Below are 21,068 nucleotides of genomic sequence, written 5' to 3'. Positions count from 1 at the left end.
TAGTAATAACCAGTCCATGTCCTGAGCAGAAATCCAACAGATATTTGCCATTATTATTAGCTTTGCTCTTTTCTCCAAATTTTCCCAAAATATTTTTATGTCTGACAATCATTTTCTACTCTGCTATTTAGATACCCAACAAGGACCAACTTTTCATTTTTTATTGTGTCAGTTGCTCTTTCTAAAGCTTCAAAAAATTCCTCCACTTCTACCTTAGTAAAACCTTCTGTGGGACCATAGGCACAAATAAGTCTCATTGTCTAGTTCCCCATTCTCATATTTGGCATTACAACAGAAATAAATGGGATGATCTCTAGGATTTCTACTCCTTTCTATGGTGAGACTACTATCACACTTTATTCAAATCTGCCCGATACCCAATCCTTAATTGTCTAACAAGTGTTAGAAAACCAGCCTGGTTGGTTTATGCTTTTGGACCAACATGCTTGGGATTTGAATCTCTCCTGCTGTGGGAATGGATACTTGTGATTATCATTAGGTGGGAGATGAATTTCATCATCTAGTGTGAGGTTACTGATCTAATTATTGGAGACCTGAATCAATTAGTAGAAAAGCACAACTGATTGTTTGTTTATATATAACAGAGTCGTGAATTGTGAATATAGCATGTTTACATGTAGCACTAATTTTTAATGAAGTGAATTAATTCACTTGATCACAATTTAGACCAGCCAAAATTAGTATTATAGTTTAATGTTTGTGTATTCATAAAATACATAAGTGGGGGGAAAAAAAGACAATGGTGTAATAGCAGCAGCTTGTCTTTCACAGTTGTGAAAAAAAATTCACAGGAAATTTAGAAGTTGATAATTAAAGTTTCTCATATAGAAGGAGAAATGTTTATCGGATATTAAAAGTTCCATTAGATTAATAAAGATTTAACAGCTGTTTCAGAGAATAGATACAGCGAGTTGATTTTTTAGGTGTTCGGTTATTTTTCCTTGGAAATCTTTTGACAGGAAGAGGAGAAAGGTTGTGAATTTTTAAAACAAAAGTAGAAAGAATAAACGTTTTTGTATGATTTTTTTTGGAAGTCATTAAAGGAGTAACTGTTGCCCTTTAGAGATTACAGCCACTTTGGAAGGTCAATAAAATACAGCTAGCTATAAGACTCTACCCCATCGATACCCTTGTTAACTCTGTCTCACGGTGAGAGTTGGATATTGCTAAAGAAAGATGAGAAAATATTATTGGCCTTTGAGATGAAGTGCTACAGAAAACTTTTGAAGATACCATTTCTGGGAGGGAAAACTCTGCTACCTGAGGTAGCAGGGTTTTCCCTCCTGGAAAATCGGGTTTTTCATCCCATATACAGACAAATCGGCACTTCAGAACATGCAATTTACAGACAAAAAATACTAGTTGTGGTGGGCAATGGTGTTGATGGAGATGATTGGTAGTAGAGGTTCGGTGTAGTGGTGGTTGTATAGTAGGTGTCCTCCCACAACGAGTTTTCGAACTCCTTGGAGGTGTCAGGAATAATAATAATATGGCACACATAACAAATGACAAGGTTAGAAGGAAAATCCACTCCATGATAGAATGCAACAAAATATAATCACTAAAATACATCAGAAACAGCTCTGGGCCATATAACTAGATCAGATAGCTTACCTAAATTAGCAGGTAAAAGACATTGAAGACAACCTAGAATCACCTGATCACCTGGATAGATAATATTTAGAAAGTGCACTAATTCTTCGTTCTCCACTTTGTTAAGGCGATCCCAAGACAGAAACATCTGTAGAGAGTATGTTAAGACTGTCACCTTTATAGTGTACCAATGGTCTACAAAGACTACTAAATGCTAGACAGTATTTGAAATTGAGGATTGTATTATCCCAATGTGAACTTTCATATCTCTTAATAAGAATACGAAATCAACAATTATTTCAAAGATCTTCGTGAGAGAAAAATGGTTTTCAGAAAAAGAACAGTTTCTGCTAAAGAAATAAAAGAAACTTTCTTTCAACAGAAGTCCAGATGCAGTTAAGAAACATAATGTTAATTTTAGTTGGCATATTTTGTGCACAGATAAAACATGATTTCTTTATTGATCTCTTTAGATTTTAATTTGTGGTTAAAGTTCTGAATACTGTAAATTTCTTTTAATGTAGTTTAGTATTATTAAACTGTTTTCATTTTTGTATATTGAAGAGTAATGACTCAATTCACTTAATTATTGATGAAGTAAAGACTAGTATTGAAGAATAAGAAAGAATTATCATAGCAAAATACATATATCTAGGATCCCACATGCATCCTTAGATTTCAATATAGAAATCTGATACTACTGGCAGCCTATTTTTACAATTGGCATAACTGACTATCAGGATATAATAAATAATAATAAACTAAACCTTTTACAAATAATGAAAACTAAACATTCTAACACATGCACAGACCAATGTTACTATAAATAATTTTATATCTCCATGCAACAGAAGACAAAATTTAAACATTTACCTTCACGTTCTTTCTCTAGAATTAGACGATTTAATCTTCCATAATGTTTTTCTTCATTTCTTGCCATACTCCTCTCTTAATATCTTGTTTTAATAAGAAAAAACTACTATAATTTCTAAAGAGTTTTGAAAAACAATATTGAAAATGCTTGATTAGATGTTACATGAAGAAAATCTTGCACCATATTTTTAAGCTAAGAAATCAACCATATTTCTAATATGCTAACCAATAACAAAAATTTATTATATCTACCAGACAGAATACTGAACATGTTTAGAGATTTTTTAAATATTTTTTAAACTGAGTTTTAAAAAAAAAATATTATCTTTCTGTTCTGATGAAAAACAATCCAATGTTAACTGATATATTTATCGGTGCACTAGCTTATACTACATATTAATGTTAGGAGGTATGTTTTGTAAAATGAGCAGGCATATATTGAATTTCTTTTGTCCATCGCTATACAAGTTATTCTGGGACTGACTAAACAAATTTTACTGCAATATAGTATTTAGAATCCTTACAAACATTTAACAAGCTGTTCTAATTTTTGAGTCAATCATACCATTTACAGGAAAACAAATAAGCAATTTTGGTTTCGAAATTAAACTGCAGTAAGTATTGAATTCCACTCAGGCCAATCTGGTCTGAGTGGAATTCAATAAGTTTTGGGATGTTGAATGTATACAAAACTGTGTTTCAATTCTGGTTTCAAATGGAACTTTTTTTTTGAGAAAAAGTGGCAAAATGATTTGAGATAATATTAATAATTCAATGCTGACTGGATGGAAGCAGGAGAACTATGCTAGCCTTAGTACACACAATACCTATCATACCACTCTTTAAGCTCATTAACTGCCCACCCACAACTAATTCTAGCAATCCATTTCACTCATTCAACACTCTCCAAGCAAAAGATCTAGTCCAAACACACTTACTAACCACACACTCTTACACAATTTCCAGGGGTAACTTCTAGTTTTCTTTCTCCCTCTCTCTCTCTATTCATCATGTAGTGAGACATTTCTTTATAGAACCCATTCAATAATTTACAAGTTTCTATCATGTCTTCCTCTGTTCCACCTATCAACTAAACTTTGCAACCCACACACCTTCAACTTTCCTCACTGAGAACATTTCACGGACCTGTCACAAGTTTGATTACTCATCTCTAAATCCTCTCCACTACTTCAAGGTCCCCTAGAAAAACAGGTGACCAAATCTCAGCCAGCCTGGTTGGCCGAGTGGTTAGTGTATCTGCTCTCCAGCCAAAAGGCTACGGGTTCGAATCCTGCCGTGGGCATAGATGTTTGTGATTGTCTGTGAAAGTACTAGTGGTGGTAGTCGGCAGTAGATGCCGTTGGTGTTAGATGATGAAGGTTGGTGGAGTAGTGAGACAAAGAGTTGTAGAGTAGATGCCCTCCCTCGATGAGTCTTTGGACTCCCTGGAGGTGTGATGTAATAATAATAATAATGTGGTCAAATCATAGCCTGATAAAGATGAATAATAACCTTCCTATCTTTATTTGTCAATGTGTTCAACATCCAAGTGATCCTCTGAGCTATTTTGCTAACTCTTGCAATGTGTCCTCTCAATTTCAAATCTCTAACCACCATCACCCAAAGATCCCTAACCTCATCAATTTCCTGTAATCTAGTACCATCAATATGTAATCATATTGTCATTTGCCCACATTGCCAATTTATTTAAGTCATCCTTTAAGATATCCATATCACCTTTATCATCTACTGCCCTCTGTAGTTTGCATCATCAGTAAACAACTACCCCCCACCAAATCTTCTGCTATATCAATAATGTACAAATTAAAGAGTAGTAGTCTTAATACAGAGCCCCATGGCTCTGTATTAGGACTACTACTCTTTACTTAGGACTACTACACACCTGCATGTGCCTTGATTCCACTCCACCTCTGATGTCTATCAGCTATCTCCCTATCCATGCCACCAACTTCATATCCATTCCCATTTGCTCCAATTTATGTAATTTTCTATGTGGTATTCTGTCAAATGCCTTTGCAAAGTACAGCACTATCACAAAGTAGCTATTTATTTCCAATGACAGAATCATCCAATTCTGCTATCATCTTATTATAAAAGATGAATAAATTACTGAGGCAGGCCCTCCCTTTTACAAAGGCATGCTGCCCTTGTAGAGTATCATATTCCTATCCACTTGTTCCTGAATTTTACTTTTAATCAGCTTTTCCAATACCACTACTCCAGAGATACTAATTAGTCTGTAATTTGCTACTTCTGTCTTGGAGCTATCTTTATGTAATGGAACCATCTTACCCTCTTTCCACTCTCTTGGAACCTTGCCAGAGCTGAGATTTACAGTAAACAACTTTGTCAGAGGCACCGCCAGTTCACTTGCACATTCTTGTAGCACATGAGATGAATTGCCATCCATTCCCACTGTGCTGCATTCATGTTGATATTTTTCAATATACTGAGTACCTCCAGTTTATCTACCTCAATTTTCACATTAGTCTCTGTCATGCCAGCCTGGTTGGCCGAGTGATTAGTGTATCCTCTCTCCAACCAAAAGGCTGCGGGTTCGAATCCCACTGTGGGCATGGATGTTTGTGATTGTCTGTGAAAATACTAGTGGTGGTGGTTGGTGATATATTGCGTTGGTGTAGATGATGAAGATAGTTACAGTTGGTGAAATGAGTGGTGGAGATGGAGAGTTGAAGAGTAGGTGACCTCCCTCGATGGGGCTTTGGACTCCCTCGAGGTGTTACATAATAATAATGTCAATAACTGCAAAGTCACCACATGGATGATATAACCTTGCAAAGTTATCACTTAGTAACTGAATTATTTCTTCTGTCACTTTTGAACAAATAAGCACTGAGTAAAGTTATCTTTCCATAATCATTCTTTCTCTTACTTGCTGCATAGCAAAAAAAAAACCTTTTGGATTTACTTTGGCCTGCTTAGCTAGTTTTCTATCAAAATTGGATTTAGCCTTCCTTACCTTACTTGTGCTTTATATTGCTCATGAGCATGCTGATGATCTTTTTGTTTATATTCCTTCCACAATGCTTTCTTTTTTTCTTGCAGCTCCTGCTTGATATTGCTACTCATCCATTTTATCCCTACTTGGGTCATTCTCTTGACCGTGGGTATCAGTCTAATACTACCGTGCTCAAACTATCCCTGACCACTTACTACTCATGCACTAATGACATTCATTCCATGTAGCTTCTTATGCCATGGCACCACTCCAAGTTGTCTCCTAAGTTTATCATAATTGTCAGCTCTGTCATAATCCACATAACTCCTTTCTTGACTGAAAATTCCACATGTTGAGCACCCTTCCAGGATAAAACTGCATGGTCACTTTCCCTGATTGGAGGTAGAGTTGCTACTGTAGTTATAGACAAATCTTCTGATGCTATTACTAGATTCAACACTCTCAAACCTCTGTTCCCTTCCATCATGTGCTGTTTTAAGTAATTATCCCTTTGTAACTATATAAATTCTATTTCCATTTTGTCATGTGCCCTTTCTTCCTTCCAATCTATATCCCCAAAGTGCAGAGTTGAAATCTGCCAATGTATGTCATCCACATTTTCTCACAATATATTTTGGTTGTTGCCATAGACCTCTATCTAACTCAGATTTCCTCAGATCTACAATCTTCCTTAACTTCTATTTGTAGTTGAAGTTCTTCACTATCATTAATAATATACCTCCTCCTGTCCTATTTTCTCTATCTTTTCTGAAAATACAATATCCATTTTATCCAACCACATCATTTTCTGAAAGCAACATGTAATAGAGGGAATAAGAGATTCAAGAATTTTGGATTTGGTCATAACATCAGAAGAGCTGATAATAACTGAGATGACATCTCTCCCCCAGTTGGAGAGAGTAACCATGTGATTTTAACATGGAAGATGAATAGACATGCAGGAGTATCAAAGAAAAGGGAACATATGTGGAATTATAAGGAGGTGATTATAATAGTCTTAGATATCAACTTGGGGCAGTTCAAAAATGGAGGGCAGAATTGGAAGGCCAGGATATCATTAGTGCTTGGGAAATAGTGAAGGAATATTTGTTAGCAGCAATAGTAAGCTGTATTCCACGAGTGAAGAAGAGGACACAATTTGGTGTCAAGTGGATGACAAACAATATCAAACAGGAACTGCTGGTGAAAAAGAGATTATGGAAGAGATATAAGGAGAGGTGGAGAGCAGATGCATGAAGAATATAAGACGGGCCATGAGAGTGACTAATATTGTGAGGAAGGCAAAACTGGAATATGAGAAGAGATTGGCACTAAGATCCAAAGAAAATCCTGAGGAATTTTTTAGCTATGTGGCCAGTAGGAGGATAAATGATTGTGGAAGAATGACACTGTGGAATAAAAAATGGGAATAGAGTGACTGATGCAGAGGATATAGTTAAGTTGTTCAATGAGCACTTTATAGAGTATTTCATCCTGGAGAAGAAGGTTTTAATACTAGAGGGATAGGTTCAAGGTTTAGAGGTGCAAGAGGATAGTGTGTTCCAAATACTGAGTATCCTGGATGTCATGGGTTTTGAGAGAATGTGCTAAAGAACTGGCAGCTCTGTTGACCTGGCTTTTCAATTAAAGTCAGGCTACAGGAAAGGTACCCAAGAAGGAATAGAAGGAAGGTAAGATAGTGCCATTGCATAAGGATGGTAGCAGACTGGAAGTGTCTAATTATAGGCCAGTTTGTATGTCATCAGTAGTTGTTAAGATCTTGGAGAAATTAGTGAGGGACTATATACAGCATTGGGTAGATGAGGGTAATGTTATCTGTGAGAATCAACATGGATTTGTTAAGGGGCACCTCTTAAGTAATATGATTGCCTTTTATAATAAAGTGACAAGAGCAGTTGATGAGGGAAAGGCATACACTGCCATTTTTTGGATTTTGCAAAGCCATTTGACAGGGTGTCACATGATAAACTGACATTTAAGTTACAGCACATGAGTTTAGATGTTGGGTTATTCGACTGGATTCAAGATTGACTGGCTGATTGGTATCAGAGAGTTGTGTATGGTGGGGCAATATCAAGGAAGCAGAAGGTTACAAGCGGGGTTCCACCAGGCTCAGTACTGGGACCTGTATTGTTTAACCTTTGAGGTGAAGCTGGGAAGGGTTATTAGTAATAGTGCAGATGTGGTAGCCCTGCAAGAGGATTTGAATAAACTAGACAGATGAGCAAATGAATGTAAGTGTTGGTTTAATGCAGCAAAATGTAAGGTTTTGAAGTTTGAGATACGTTGATGGAAGACTGCATTCTCGGTTGGAGGAGCTGTACTGGAGGAAGCAGGGGAGACAAGAGATCTGGGGGGGGGGGGGGGGTGATTAATAGAAACCCGAAATTCAGGGTTGGTTGGTTTATAGTTTATTTGGCACAAAAACTACAAAGATCATACTGTGACATACTTAAAGGTTACAACATTAGCATTTACAGAAAATTGTAAACAATATGTCTCTACAAGAATCTAGTTTCACAAAGCAGCATCTCTAGGTAAACAGAACTGCTGCAGAGGGCACAGCAACACAAAAGGTCAGAGGTTATTACAGTAGTGCAAAAATTGTTAACAATATAAGTTAATACATAATATATGAAACACTAAGCCAAGGAATGCAGTATCTACAGATATGTAAAATTATAACAGATGCCTTTATTAGCAGTACAAAAATAGGCAAAAAGAGATTATTATACAATATGCATGGATGAAAATTAAATTTAGCAATGCAGTATAAACAGAATTTAGCAAACATGCAAAGGTGGTGAAGGTAACTCAGAGGATTGCAATACTGAGAAGAACGAGGGCCTGCAGAGATAAAAGAGTTATCATTCCATTGCATAAGACTGATCAGACCCCACTTAGACTATTGTTCTCAAATTTGGTCCCCAGGATTTGAAGGGGATAAATTAACTGTGGAAAGGGTGCAGAGGGGATAACAAAGATGATTTCAGGACTGTACAATGTTAGTTATGAGGATTAGCTGAGGGAACGAGAACTGCAGAGTTTGGTGAATAGAAGAAGGAGAAGGTGATATGATCAAGACTTTTAAACTGTTGAGAAGCAGTTACAGGGTGGACAGCGGAGAGTTCTTTCACTTGGTGGAGCAGCAGGAAGGAACAATGACAAGGGGCCATCCCAGGAAAGTATGAAAGGAAGCTGTGAGCAAGAGTGTGAGGAGTGGTTTCTTTGCATGGAGGGTGGTGGAACCTGTGATGAGTCTCTTGACTCCAAGGAGGCCTGAATAATAATAATTTTATAAGAACCAAAATGTTTCATTTGTGTGTTAAACTTTTAACACTAAAACATTAGGAAGTTAAATAAAATAGGTGTATTCAAGGTGAGAGCAGGAATGGTCAATGAGTTTAAGGAGTGGTATGATAGACTTTGTGTTTCCTAGGAAGGACCTCCTGTGATGAGTCTCTTGACTCCAAGGAGGCCTGAATAATAATAATTTTATAAGAACCAAAATGTTTCATTTGTGTGTTAAACTTTTAACACTAAAACATTAGGAAGTTAAATAAAATAGGTGTATTCAAGGTGAACAATAGATGAATGGTGAGATTAACATGCAGCAATGAAGAAACAAAAGCCTATGTGAAGGCAAATAAGGTGTGAGGTAATAACCAGTTACATGAGAAATATAAAGAGAAGGCTAAGAAAACAACTTGGTTCGGTAAGGTACAAGTAAGGTATTCTAGAGTGTTCTTTCAGCCTGCAACCCAGTAGAAAAAAAAAGAATGATTAATGAGTCAGATATTAGTTGATGTAAATGGTAAGCTAGGAACAAATATTGAGAATATAGCTGAAGTATTTTATGAACAATTTATCAAGGTATTTTATACTTATGATATCCGAAGGAACATGCATAAGGAGAGGAGGAACTGCCAAGGAGAGAGGGAGGGAGGTACACAAGAATTAAGTAAATTCATCTAATATGATAGAGGTCTATAAACTTTTGAATGAGCATTTTTTAGAGCATTTTTTAGAGCATTTCAAATGATGAAATTTTTCGTTATATGGAAGGCGAGGAGAGAACACAGGGGCATCCATGGAAGTTTAGGTTGTTCTCAGTCAAGAAAGGGTTACGAGCTAGGTTTTCTCCCAGAGAGCAGTGAGTGAGTGGAATAGTTTGCCCTTATGGGTAGTGAGTGCATCTAGTGTAAATGAATTTAAGGGAAGGTATGATAGCTGGGTTGTCTAATTTACAGCCTCCCTCGATGAGTCCTTGACTCCCTGGAGGTCTCAGATAATAATAAGGCAACAGGATGCGATCACATATTATTATATGTTTTAAGGGAACATTCCAGAGAGTTAACAGCAGTTTTGATATACTTGTTTAACAAATGCCTGATTCTTATCAACCTCTTCACAAAGAGAGTGATAAGATTGGGGCTTTTTAAATTATTAACCAATCTGTATAATTCTCAACAGGATTTTCTATGAGGGTCAATATGGATTAGATAAGTAAGAGGATGTTATGCTTTAGATGTCACATTATGTATTACAACAGGGTGACAAATGCCTTGAACAAGGGAGATGTATACAAAATAATACATTTAGATTTTGCAAAAAGCCTTGAATGGACTGCTACATGACATTTAAAGTAGAATGATGTGATTAAGTAATAGATCAGTGAGATGAACAGGAAAATGGCTGAAAGGAGGGTGTGAGAAACACATTGAAGGGCAGGTTTTTGCTCTGAAGGCAGGTGGTGAGTGGAATGCATTACCTGTGAGTACAGCTAGTGGGTATTTGCGATTATTTAGAAATACCACCAAATCAACTAAGGCTATGAGGTCAGCATACTGTGTTGAATATGTGTTCTTCTGACTTGTTTGTCAGTTTTGAGGAAAAAAGAGCCCCACACTTCCAGGAGAGGAAACCTTACTACCTCTGAGTGCTGGAAACAGTGAATGACTTGAAGGTGCAGTTTGATGAGCACTGTGTAAATGACAGTAAGGACTTCCCAAGATAAGTCCAATTACATGAATATCTGACTGTAATAATAAACATAATGAACACAAATAATGACAGCTGTATTAAGACCAAGAAATCTATCGATACTGTTATTTAAATAATAATTAATCATATAGCTGTGTGGCAATTTTTTTAAACTAATTAAGAGCCTTGTTGTTTTCAAATTTCTTCCCTTCCCTTTCATAACCAATATCAGTATACTATACATTAAGCAACCTACCTCTCTTTGGGATCATGAAGTATACAACTATTCATGTGCTGTTAATATCCCATTCTTAACAATTGTCATATCAGTGATGCTTGTGTCATAAGATTTCACAAATTAACATGACATAAAAAGAGTGAATAATATATTTAGTAGCCATATATTTCAACTTTAATATTATGGCGCCTGTATTTTTATGTTGATATTGCTGTTTAAATAACAATTATATATTTTATATATTTATTTAATATATATATATATATATATATATATATATATATATATATATATATATATATCATTGCGTAATAGATATATCTTTTTTTTGGGGGGGGGATAAAAATTACAATTGGATATTAAGTTTTTGCGCTGAAGTTGCTTGCTAAAACTATAAAAAACAGCGATTATTGCTTTTTGTAAAGAGCTATGTTACACCAACTTATAAACTAATTAATTTTTTGTGCTCATATCATTAAAATTGCTGCTAACACGATATTAATTTACTTCTGACATTGCAGAAACTTGCAGGCATCGAATGAATTAAAAAAAAAAAAAAAAGATAAGTAAAAATGCTGGTATCAATAGAAAGGCAATCATTTTAATATATACCATGGGCTTCAACAATAATGTTCCAAAGTCGAATAGATACTGAAGTTCAATGATACTTGTTTGCAGATTCAGAACGCAATTAAGTGAAATATTTTACATCGAGGGCAGAAAAAGCCATATGAGCCATTGTACTATAAACACTAACTCTTGATGATTTTTTTATTATTATTTTAAAAAAAAGTTGTCTCAAAAAAAAAAAAAAAGTTTGATTTTCCTTAAATATGATAAAGTTAACCGCCGGTAACCTCGCCAAATACAAACCTAAGGAAAAACGTCAACAAACAAAATTGAAAAAGCGCACATTCTCATGGAAACATCAATAACGCAAATATCAGCGAGAAAAAAATAAAATAAAATAGAATAAAACACATACACACATAAAGCACGACAATTTTCGTAAAATTGCCAACCCATTAGTCTTCTCTTGAACTTAGGGAAAATAACAGAAAAAGTAATTTTGAACTTCTTTATCTGGTCGATTTCAATCGATGGTGAGTTAGCCGATCTCATACGGAGGTAGTAGGGTTTTTTCTCCCGGAAACTCGGGTTTTTCATCCCGCATACATACAAATCGGCCCTTCAGAACACACGCAATTTACAGACAAAAATTACTAGTTGTGGTGGTGTTGGAGGTGGGCGGTAGATGGCGTTGATTCGTAGTAGAGGTAAGGTGTAGAGATAGTTGAAGATGTCCTCCCGCGATGAGTCTTCTGACTCCTTGGAGGTATCAGGAATAATAATAATAATAATAATAATAATAATAATAATAACTTCAAGAAACAACAGATGAGAAAGACGTTATATCTTGGCTACGTTTCCGCTCTCCAGCCAAAAGCCTGTGGGTTCGAATCCAGCCGTAGAAGGTTGACCGCCAAAAGAAATTCATTCGAAGTTCATAAACGTTTACGGGCACTCTTCTCCTTCGTTTTCGATAATTAAGAAATGGACTGTAGAACTTAAAAGTGGCCGTACCAGCCCTGAAGATGATCCACTGAAGGAGGTCAAAAAAGTGCAACAACACCAGAAATTATTGATTAAGTGCACGATATGGTATTGGATGACAGCCGAGTCAAAATGCGTGAAATTGCTGAGACTATAGGCATTTCAAAACAATAGGTAAAAGCTTTGCGCAAGATGGGTGCCGCGCTTGCTCACAGCAGATCAAAAACGCACTCGCATGAAAATCGGAAATACTAGTCGTGGTGGTGGTGGTGGTGGCGGCCAGTAAATGGCGATGGTGTAGGTGATGTGGTTCACTGTAGTTGTTGAATTTGAGTGGAGGAGAGCTGTAGAGCAGGTGTCCTCCCTCGATGAGTCCTTGGAGGTGTCACATAATAAAGAGCGGTTTAGATTCCCCCATAGCATAGCATAACAAATTCAAAAGAATATTTGAATATGTCACTGTTGGATACAACTGGAAACAACACATTTGAACTGTCTTTCAAGACACTGTAAAAGGCTTTCATAAAATATAGCTTTATGATCGCTCTTCGACAAAACTGCGGTTTCAAATTTCACCCGTACGTAGGTATGAATTTTTACGAATACCATCAGATGAGAGAAGAATTTTATCGCCAGTGGTGAGACAGCTTCTCTGCTTATTTGAGGCTTCAAGTGGCTCGAAAAAAGTTAAAGTTTTCTCTGAACTGGATATAAGTATTATATAAAAATATAAATCATAGTAATATATACAATAAAATAAAAGCTTAATCTGTGCAGAGTAGAAATGTACTATATCTTTATAACTATTCATGGATAGAAGGCACAAAAATGTTGTAAAAATATCCCTGAGGCATTGCAATAAGAAAGCTAACACTTTCTGTTTATACTTTTTTACAGAAATCATTCTGCACCCAAAATCCCAATGTCATGTCATAAAGTACTTTGAAGCAGACAAAGAGAATGATCTTTAGAATATTATAGGACCTTACGCTATCTACCAATAATTGCCCGGACACTTCAGCGATTTAAAATTGATACCAGCAGGTCAATCCTAATATAGGGTATGTTCACCTTTGGCTCTGATCACCTCCTGCAGCCTTTGAGGAAGGGTTTCCACCAAAGTGAGGCAGACATCAGGTGGAATTTGTCTCCATTCCTCCAACAAAGCAGCACTGAGTTCAGCGGCTGATCGAGAATATGTTGCTCTGGATCTCAATTGCTGCTCCAATTCGTCCCACAGATCTTTGATGGGTTGAGGTCAGGACTCTGTGCAAGCAAGGGCAGTCCTTTCACACGCTGACTGAACCAGGCCAGATGAGCCACCTTGTTCGTATCCCTATCAAAAACATGAAGAATGTTGTGGCCATTGATCATTATTCTGTACTGTACAATAACACTGTCCCTTTCTCTGGTATTCAGTGATGGTTCTCCATTTCTTGTTCTCTGCCGATCAAGCAACATCTATAATCCATTTGTAGATTAACATGGGATTCATCAGAGATCAGAACTGTACCCCCAGTTTTGAAGCTCCAAGCTAGATGTTCAGGGTGCAAGTTTCGATTTCTCTTTTCACCACATCCACAAAAAGTCTACAAGATGGAAAAGGACCATGACGAAATCCCCACTAATGGAGATCTGCCCATTTCAGTCTGACCGTCTAGATCTGGCTTCCATTGTCTGGTTCCTCTCTGAATTATCTGAATTACCTGAGTGGAAGACCAAGGACCAAGCACAACTTTACTAGAAGGAGGTAAGATGTTATGGGGATCATGGTAGTCCCATTCCCGTCACCTTTCTGTACTTTCTCTACCATAAGAACATAAGAAACGCCGTACTAAGCTGTCGAACTGGTAAATATGATCTGCTGCAATTTCAACATCGTTTGAGGATTGATGATGTTGATATACTTCTTCCCATTCTTCCAGATATGATCGTGGTGACTTGTATCTGTGAGCAGGTGAATGGTAAGTAGATCTTGCAACTTTTTCCACAGAGAAAATGAGCACTTGCAGAAAGCATGATAAGTAGTGTCGATTCTTGGCAACCATCATTGAAAGGATTCTGAATGTTGTTGATCATCGTGCAGTCTACATTTAATGTAGGAATGCCATATGCTGTTCTCTAAGCCAGGCCTATTCTCAATGAATAATCTCCATACTGAATGATATTGTAGGACAAGATGTTCTTGTTGGTTACTAAATCGAGGATGTTGGTATGTAGAATATGGAATAAAAAGTTCACAACAGGTCATACTTCTCCGGAAGTTAGTGACGCTTATTTTATTTTATTCGTGTGGTTTCCCTCCGTTCTTCGACCGCCCCTTAGGATTGGTTGAGCCCTACTAATGAAGGTTTATGTATTTGATTTTTGACTTAGCAACTTGTGTTGAAGGGTCCGATTTGCCTGTTCTGAGGGACGAATAACCCGAGTTTCTTGGAGAAAAACTCTCTACCTCTGTAGAGGATTTTTTTCTCCTGGATACGAGCCTGGATAATTCTCCATTACTCGAAAGAGACCAGATAGAGGTTCCTTACATCATGGACGGGAAAAGAACTCAGGTCTTTCCGACCAAAGGGCTTTGTCTCTACCGACTGAGTTACGAAGGCTCTGTTATTGACGCTGATTCGCAAAGAGTGGGATTTTTAGAAACTGGCAAAAATTTTTATCCTGATCTGAGACAGTTACTTTCCGACCTTAATTATATGGTCGATAATTTCAAGCCAGGGAAGCTTGAAGACAAAGAAATAATACACAAGATGGACTTTAAGATGGGCAGTTTGCAGTATGTTGTTTCAATGGTAGGTGGTGTTATTCAGTGAATGCTTAGGATTGGGAAGCCAAACCTTCAAGCTTCTTCGAGAGTTGAAGGATCTTGATATCAACTTACATAAACTTCTCAGAAAAACGTTAGGGGTATAACTGGTTCTCTTGAATTTCTGATATACTGAAATTATATTTCTGAGTTAGCCGATCTCATAAGGTGGTAGCAGGGTTTTTCTCCCGGAAACTCGGGTTTTTAATCCCGTGTGCAGACAAACCGGCCTTCAGAACACACGCAGTTTACAGACAAAAATACTATTGTGGTGATGATGGGCGATAGATGGCGTTGATGGTAGTGTTGTAGTTGGGGAATTAAGGAGTAGTGGAGAGGATGGGATGTATTTAGTGAAGTAGAGAATTGTGCCCTCCCGCGATGAGTCGCTGGAGATGTCACGTAACAATAATAATAATAATAATAATAATAATAATAATATACTGAAATTATGGCAGACAATAATTTTGATGAGTGTTTCCCTGGAGGAAAATCGCAGTTGTTGTTAACCTAGTCTTTGAGAATATTGACGTTTTAGATTTTAATTGATTTATGCCAAGTTCAGGATATTCTGAGAAGGGCAGGCAAAGATAGTATGGGGTCTTCTTTAGGGATTAGATCCATTGGAAAGGTATAAGTACTATTCTCCATAAACTTCGAGTTGCGTTCTGTCATGATTTCATATCATTCACTAAAGCTTAAAATTCAAAGTTTCGGGTGTACACTACATCACCTGCATAAGCTATAACTTTGGATTTCTTCGTGAAGAGTGTGAATGGAATAAGTGTTATGGTGCGAGAGTTGTCAACTATCTGGAAACAGGTCGCGAGGACCACTGAAAAAAAAGTAAGAGGAAATTGAGAGTCCATATATTATTATTATTATTATTATTATTATTCCTGACACCTCGAAGGAGTCCGAAGACTCATCGCGGGAGGACACCTACAACTGTCTCAACCACTACACCGAACCTCTACTACGAACAACGCCATCTACCACAACTGGTATTCTATGTGTGTAAATTGCGTGTGTTCTGAACGGTCGATTTGCCTGTATGCGGGATGAAAAACCCGAGTTTCCGGGAGAAAAACCCTGCTACCTTCATCTGAGATTCACTAACTCACCTTCGATTGAAAATCATCCAGATAAAGATTCCTCCCGTCGCGACGAGAATCGAACTTAGGCCTGTTCCAATCGAAGGGCACAATGTACCGTTGTTCTTCCAATTGCGCTACGGAGGCAATTAAAATGCATCTTTAGCATGTTTATATTAATCCTGACACACAACCCAACTCAAGGAATTCCTGCCGGCTCCTTTAAAGTTCTCTGGTCCAAGGACCAATATTTACTGTCTATTTCTGGGTGGATATTTGATTGGGTCTGAAAGCATTCCGTTGATCAGGGGAGACTAGAGCTGTTATTGTAGCCTTCTTGATGATAAAGAGGGGGCCCTACTTTCTGAAGAATTTCAAAAATAATTGGTGACAGACACTCGATTGAAATTCTCCATTCAAGTCTGAAGAGTATTGTTGTCGAATATATAATCTTGATATTTAACAGATGGAAGAATTTGCAATGACTGTGTGTAATTTAATTTAATTTAATGATATCTGAAATTTAATCTATAAAAACTAATTATATTCTATTGAGCCCCCTGAACGTTACACAATTGTATACATTGAATGACACTCGTTTTCTTTGAATGACAAGTCTCATCCTCAACTCAGTCAGTTGCTGACTTGTTCACAAAAGCAGCTGTGATCTTGCAGTCCGCTTTTGAGAGGCCAGTGGATTTTTTGATTAATTATCCCTATTAACCTTGCAGATTAATACATGATGCACCGCACAAACTCGCTTGGTAAATTTGTAGTGGAGAGGAACTGTAAAATAGTGCTACGAGAACGGGGACAACAAAATCCCATACACGACGATAAAACACTATCCATAATCTGTCTGGCCTGTGTTCTATATATGGTCTGCTTAAGATGGCATCGCTTGTAAGCTCCTATGATATGGGCCTCCGTGATGGGAAAATCCAACCCCCAAACCTTGAAATTTTCGCTTACATATGACTTTGTTTATCGGCGTCTATCGGGAGAATATAGTCCCCGACTATGTTGTCACGTAGCACTCCTTGATGCTGGCTGACTGCAAGCCAGCATCAAGGAGTTTCTACTTGGACAACCTTATATTGATCTCCAAGTAGAAATCTGCACTGGAAGGGACGTTCTATTCAATGTTGCAATGTTTAAGGTTCTAATATTTGGTACTAGCTACTGCGTAAAGATTATATTCTCGATGGAGACACTTTGAAGGCATTAGAGGGTATTACAGGTTTGGGAATAATGCTAGATGAGGATGTGATGTTCAGGGTTCTCATTTACAAGTGAGTCATCACACTGGATTATTGCAATGATGTGGAAGACGACGCGTAGAAATAAATAAATTATTGTTCCAGTCTCAAAAGCCACATATGGATTATTCTGCACAGATTTCATGCCTAGTTGTAATGGTAATAAGAACATGTTAAATCAGATCCAAAGGCGATTCACGATGAAGGGAACATGTCTCTCGAATGTGGGAAATGGTGAGAGATTCAGGGAATGAAATTTGCAAAGTCTCGTAAAGAGGAGGAGGAGAGCGGATATTATTATTATTATTACAGTAAACCCCCGATTGTACCGATCTCGATTTAATGGACTTCGGATTTAACAGACAAAATTTTCGGTCAGTATGTCACATGTGAAACTTAACACCCTGTTAATTTTAAAATGTTTTTAAACCAATATTTGCTTGTAATTAAATTAACAGGTTATTTTTTGTTATTAATTTACTGTATTTTTTAAGAAATGTTGTCGAATATGCCATCGTATGTTAGAAAAACACTGTAGTAATTAAACCGACATTAATAAGTCACCGCTCAAAAAACATGTTCGGCGAATGATTGGCATGTGATCACACCAATCGCCCTGTAACTGGTTCTTTTGTCGCGTCGCGTTACTTTCTGCGGTAGTTTTTAACGCGAGCTTGCCGATGTTTCGACGTTCGCTAAGCCATGACTAGTAGTGTGCATTTGTTTACTCGTGGTGAATGGTTTATGTACGTGTAATACTTTTTATATAACAGACTTTCGATATAACGGACACCCCTCACCGATATAATCCGTTATATCGAAGTTTTACTGTATTATTATTATTATTTACCAAAACTCCAGAAACTCATCGTAGGAGACCCAAAATCAACCATCATACACACAAATCCTATCATACCTCTCCTTGAATCCATTCACTATCAGGGAATTCTCCACTAATTCTGGAAATCCATTCCACTCATTCACCAATCTCCATGCAAAAACAACTTCTGCGGATGGTCCCTAGTTCCCTGACTATTAGTCATATATTGAAATATTTCACTGGCATCAAATTTATAAAACCCCCTTTCTTAAAAGTTTCTATGATGTCCTCTCTTTTCCGCCTAGCAACTAAATTTTGCAACCCATAGACCTTCAACCTATCCTTGTAGAGAGTATTCCACAGACCTGTAGCCATCTCGGTTACTCATCTCTGAATCACTTAGACCACCTCCTGGTCCCTAAAAAACCTGGTGTAAAACTCTTCATCTATACCACTCAACATTGCCGAATCATAGCTTTAGGAAGAGGAATAATAATTTTTTTATCTTTTTACTTGTTATCTTGTTTTTTAACATCCAAGTAATTCGTTGAGCTATTTTACCAACTTTTGCAATATGCCATATGACCTTTTTGTCCACCATTATCCACAAGTCCCCAAACTTCTCCATTTCCTGCAAACCAGTACCATCAGTATGATACACTATATGCAACCTTTTCAAACCGAAGTGCATACCGTACATTTTGCGACTTTAAAGTGACAATCGTATTCCATTGCCTGACAACGCAGTTTATTTAAATCATCCTGAAGGATATGTACATCACTTTCCTCAACCATTGTTCTCCCTAGTTTAGTATTATCAGCAAATAACTGGATATACCCTCTTAAATCTTTCCCTATGTGATTGATATACAAATTAAAGAGCAGTGGCTTTAGTACCGAACCTTGAGATACTCCATTAGTGTCCACTCCCCCCATGTACTACTCTCTCTGGTGTCTGCCCTTAAGCCAACCTCTTATTCGTGGTACTGGCTTCATATCCATTCCTATTCTCACCAGTTTTGTAGTAGTTTTATTATTATTATTACGTCACACCTCCAAGGAGTCCAAAAATTCATCGAGGGAGGACACCTACTCTACACCTCTCCATCTACATCACTCAAATTCACTACAGTGTAATCCTTCATCTACACCAATGTCATCTACTGCCCTCCACCACCACTAGTATGTACACAGACAATTACAAACATGCATACCCACAACGGGATTCCAACTCGCATCCTTTTGGCTGGAGAGCCGGTACACTAACCACTCGGCCAACCAGGCCAGCATTACCTCTATCAAATTCTGCTTTCGTCACTTTATTATAAAATGTGAATGAGTTACTAGGATAGGACCTACACTTTAGAAAACTATGCAGCCCACTATAGATTATCGCATCTCTATCCTCCCACAGTTGTATTTTATCTTTCACCAACTTTTCCAATACTCTAAAAATCACTTCCGATATATTACGTTCTGTAGTTTGCTACCTCTGTCTTGGAGCAACTTTTTTGCAATCTATTATTAATCTATCTTACTCGGAACCCTTCCAGAATTGAGCCTTGAATTGAACAACTTCGTCAGAGGCAATGCCAATTCTCATGCACATTTACGTCACGGGTTGATATGCTGTCCAGTTATTACCTTTGTGTTCACATTCATAATTTTTTAGTATGCCGTTCATCGATCTCAATGTTATTATACATCTCTGTAACATCAGCAACTGTAAAATCACCACCTGCATTATACACATTATACATATTTGCAAAATGATCACTCAGACATTCAGCTATTTCTTTAGATTCAATCACCTTCCTACCATGATCAATGTCCCCCTTTATAACATGTTGTTTCAGGTCATTCTACCATAGTTATTTCCCCACATACTTACTACATAATGAAAAAAATCGTACTAGTCACCCTTTTTGCTTGCACTTTATAGTGCTCATGAGTATGATAATCTCTTTTCTCTTTATATTTCCTTCGCAACGTTTTCTTTTTTTTTGCATCTGTTGCCTTATACCCTACTCATCCATTTAATTCCAACTCGGTTTATCCTCCTGACCTTGGGTATGCAGTCTGATACTGTTGTTCTCAAGCAGTCTCTGACCACTTGCCATGCATTTCTGAAATTCTCCCTTTGAAATTTCTAAAGTTGGCACTGTTCCAAAATGATTATTTAGTCTCATAATTACCAGCCTTGTAGTTGATCATCAAACCCCTTCTTGACAGAGAACTCCACGTGTTTGACATCTTCCCAGAACAAGCCCTCATGGTCACACTCCCAAATTGGAGGCAGAGTGTCTACCTTGGATACATCTTCTGATGCAACTATCAGACTCAACACCCTCAAACCCCGTGTCCTCCTCTATATCATTGTTTCATGTTATAGTAACTTGAAACCTTAGCAACTGTATAAATCCCTCTTCCATGTTGCTATTCCCCCTTTTTCCTCCACCAATGGATGTGCTCATAGTTAAAGTCTCCCACTGTAATTATTCGGCTTACACTCATTATGCTGCTTTGCCAATACATGGCATTTACATCTTCCTGAAGACCCCTCTGCAATATAGCAGCACCCAAAAACGTATTTTGTCCTATTTGCCTCTATCTCGTACTACACAGCCTCAAATAGACCGTCTTCCTCAGACCTGATGTCTTATTTAAGTTCTAATTTTGTTGGTTGTAATTCTGTAGCCATCATCAGCAATACCTCACCTCCTGTTATGTTCCTTCTATCCTCCCTGAAAATAGAATATCTGTTACATTCTATCCTTGTAATATCATTTTCAGTCAACAGGTCTCAGTGATGCCTATAAT

At 37.3% G+C, this 21,068-nt stretch overlaps 1 protein-coding gene across 7 annotated transcripts in view; it reads right to left on the bottom strand.

Annotated features, from left to right (window-relative positions):
* LOC150093021 (uncharacterized) overlaps nt 1-11,722 on the bottom strand; it is a 79,814-nt gene extending 68,092 nt beyond the window's left edge. Inside the window, exons 1-3 of one of the 7 annotated variants that reach the window (XR_016550398.1) lie at nt 11,322-11,537; nt 2,488-2,570; nt 1,636-1,762 (exon numbers count right to left, since the gene is read on the bottom strand). Coding sequence is in view for 6 of the 7 variants with exons in the window: in XM_090413274.1 (XP_090269400.1) it covers nt 1,636-1,762 (127 nt within the window). In the remaining variant the exon portion in view is untranslated. Of the gene's footprint in view, nt 1-1,635; nt 1,763-2,487; nt 2,603-10,727; nt 10,855-11,321; nt 11,542-11,694 lie in introns of those variants that run through there. The other 6 variants (XM_090413274.1, XM_090413268.1, XM_090413272.1 and 3 more) reach the window with 6 other exon arrangements.
* Between the last annotated feature and the right edge of the window lie 9,346 nt (nt 11,723-21,068).

Source organism: Typopeltis vanoorti, chromosome 24, assembly GCF_054136105.1.
Source record: "Typopeltis vanoorti isolate ZY-2024b chromosome 24, IOZ_Tvanoo_1.0, whole genome shotgun sequence".
Taxonomy (NCBI): Eukaryota; Metazoa; Arthropoda; class Arachnida; order Uropygi; family Thelyphonidae; genus Typopeltis; species Typopeltis vanoorti.
This window is presented reverse-complemented; position numbering and strand designations above follow the sequence as displayed.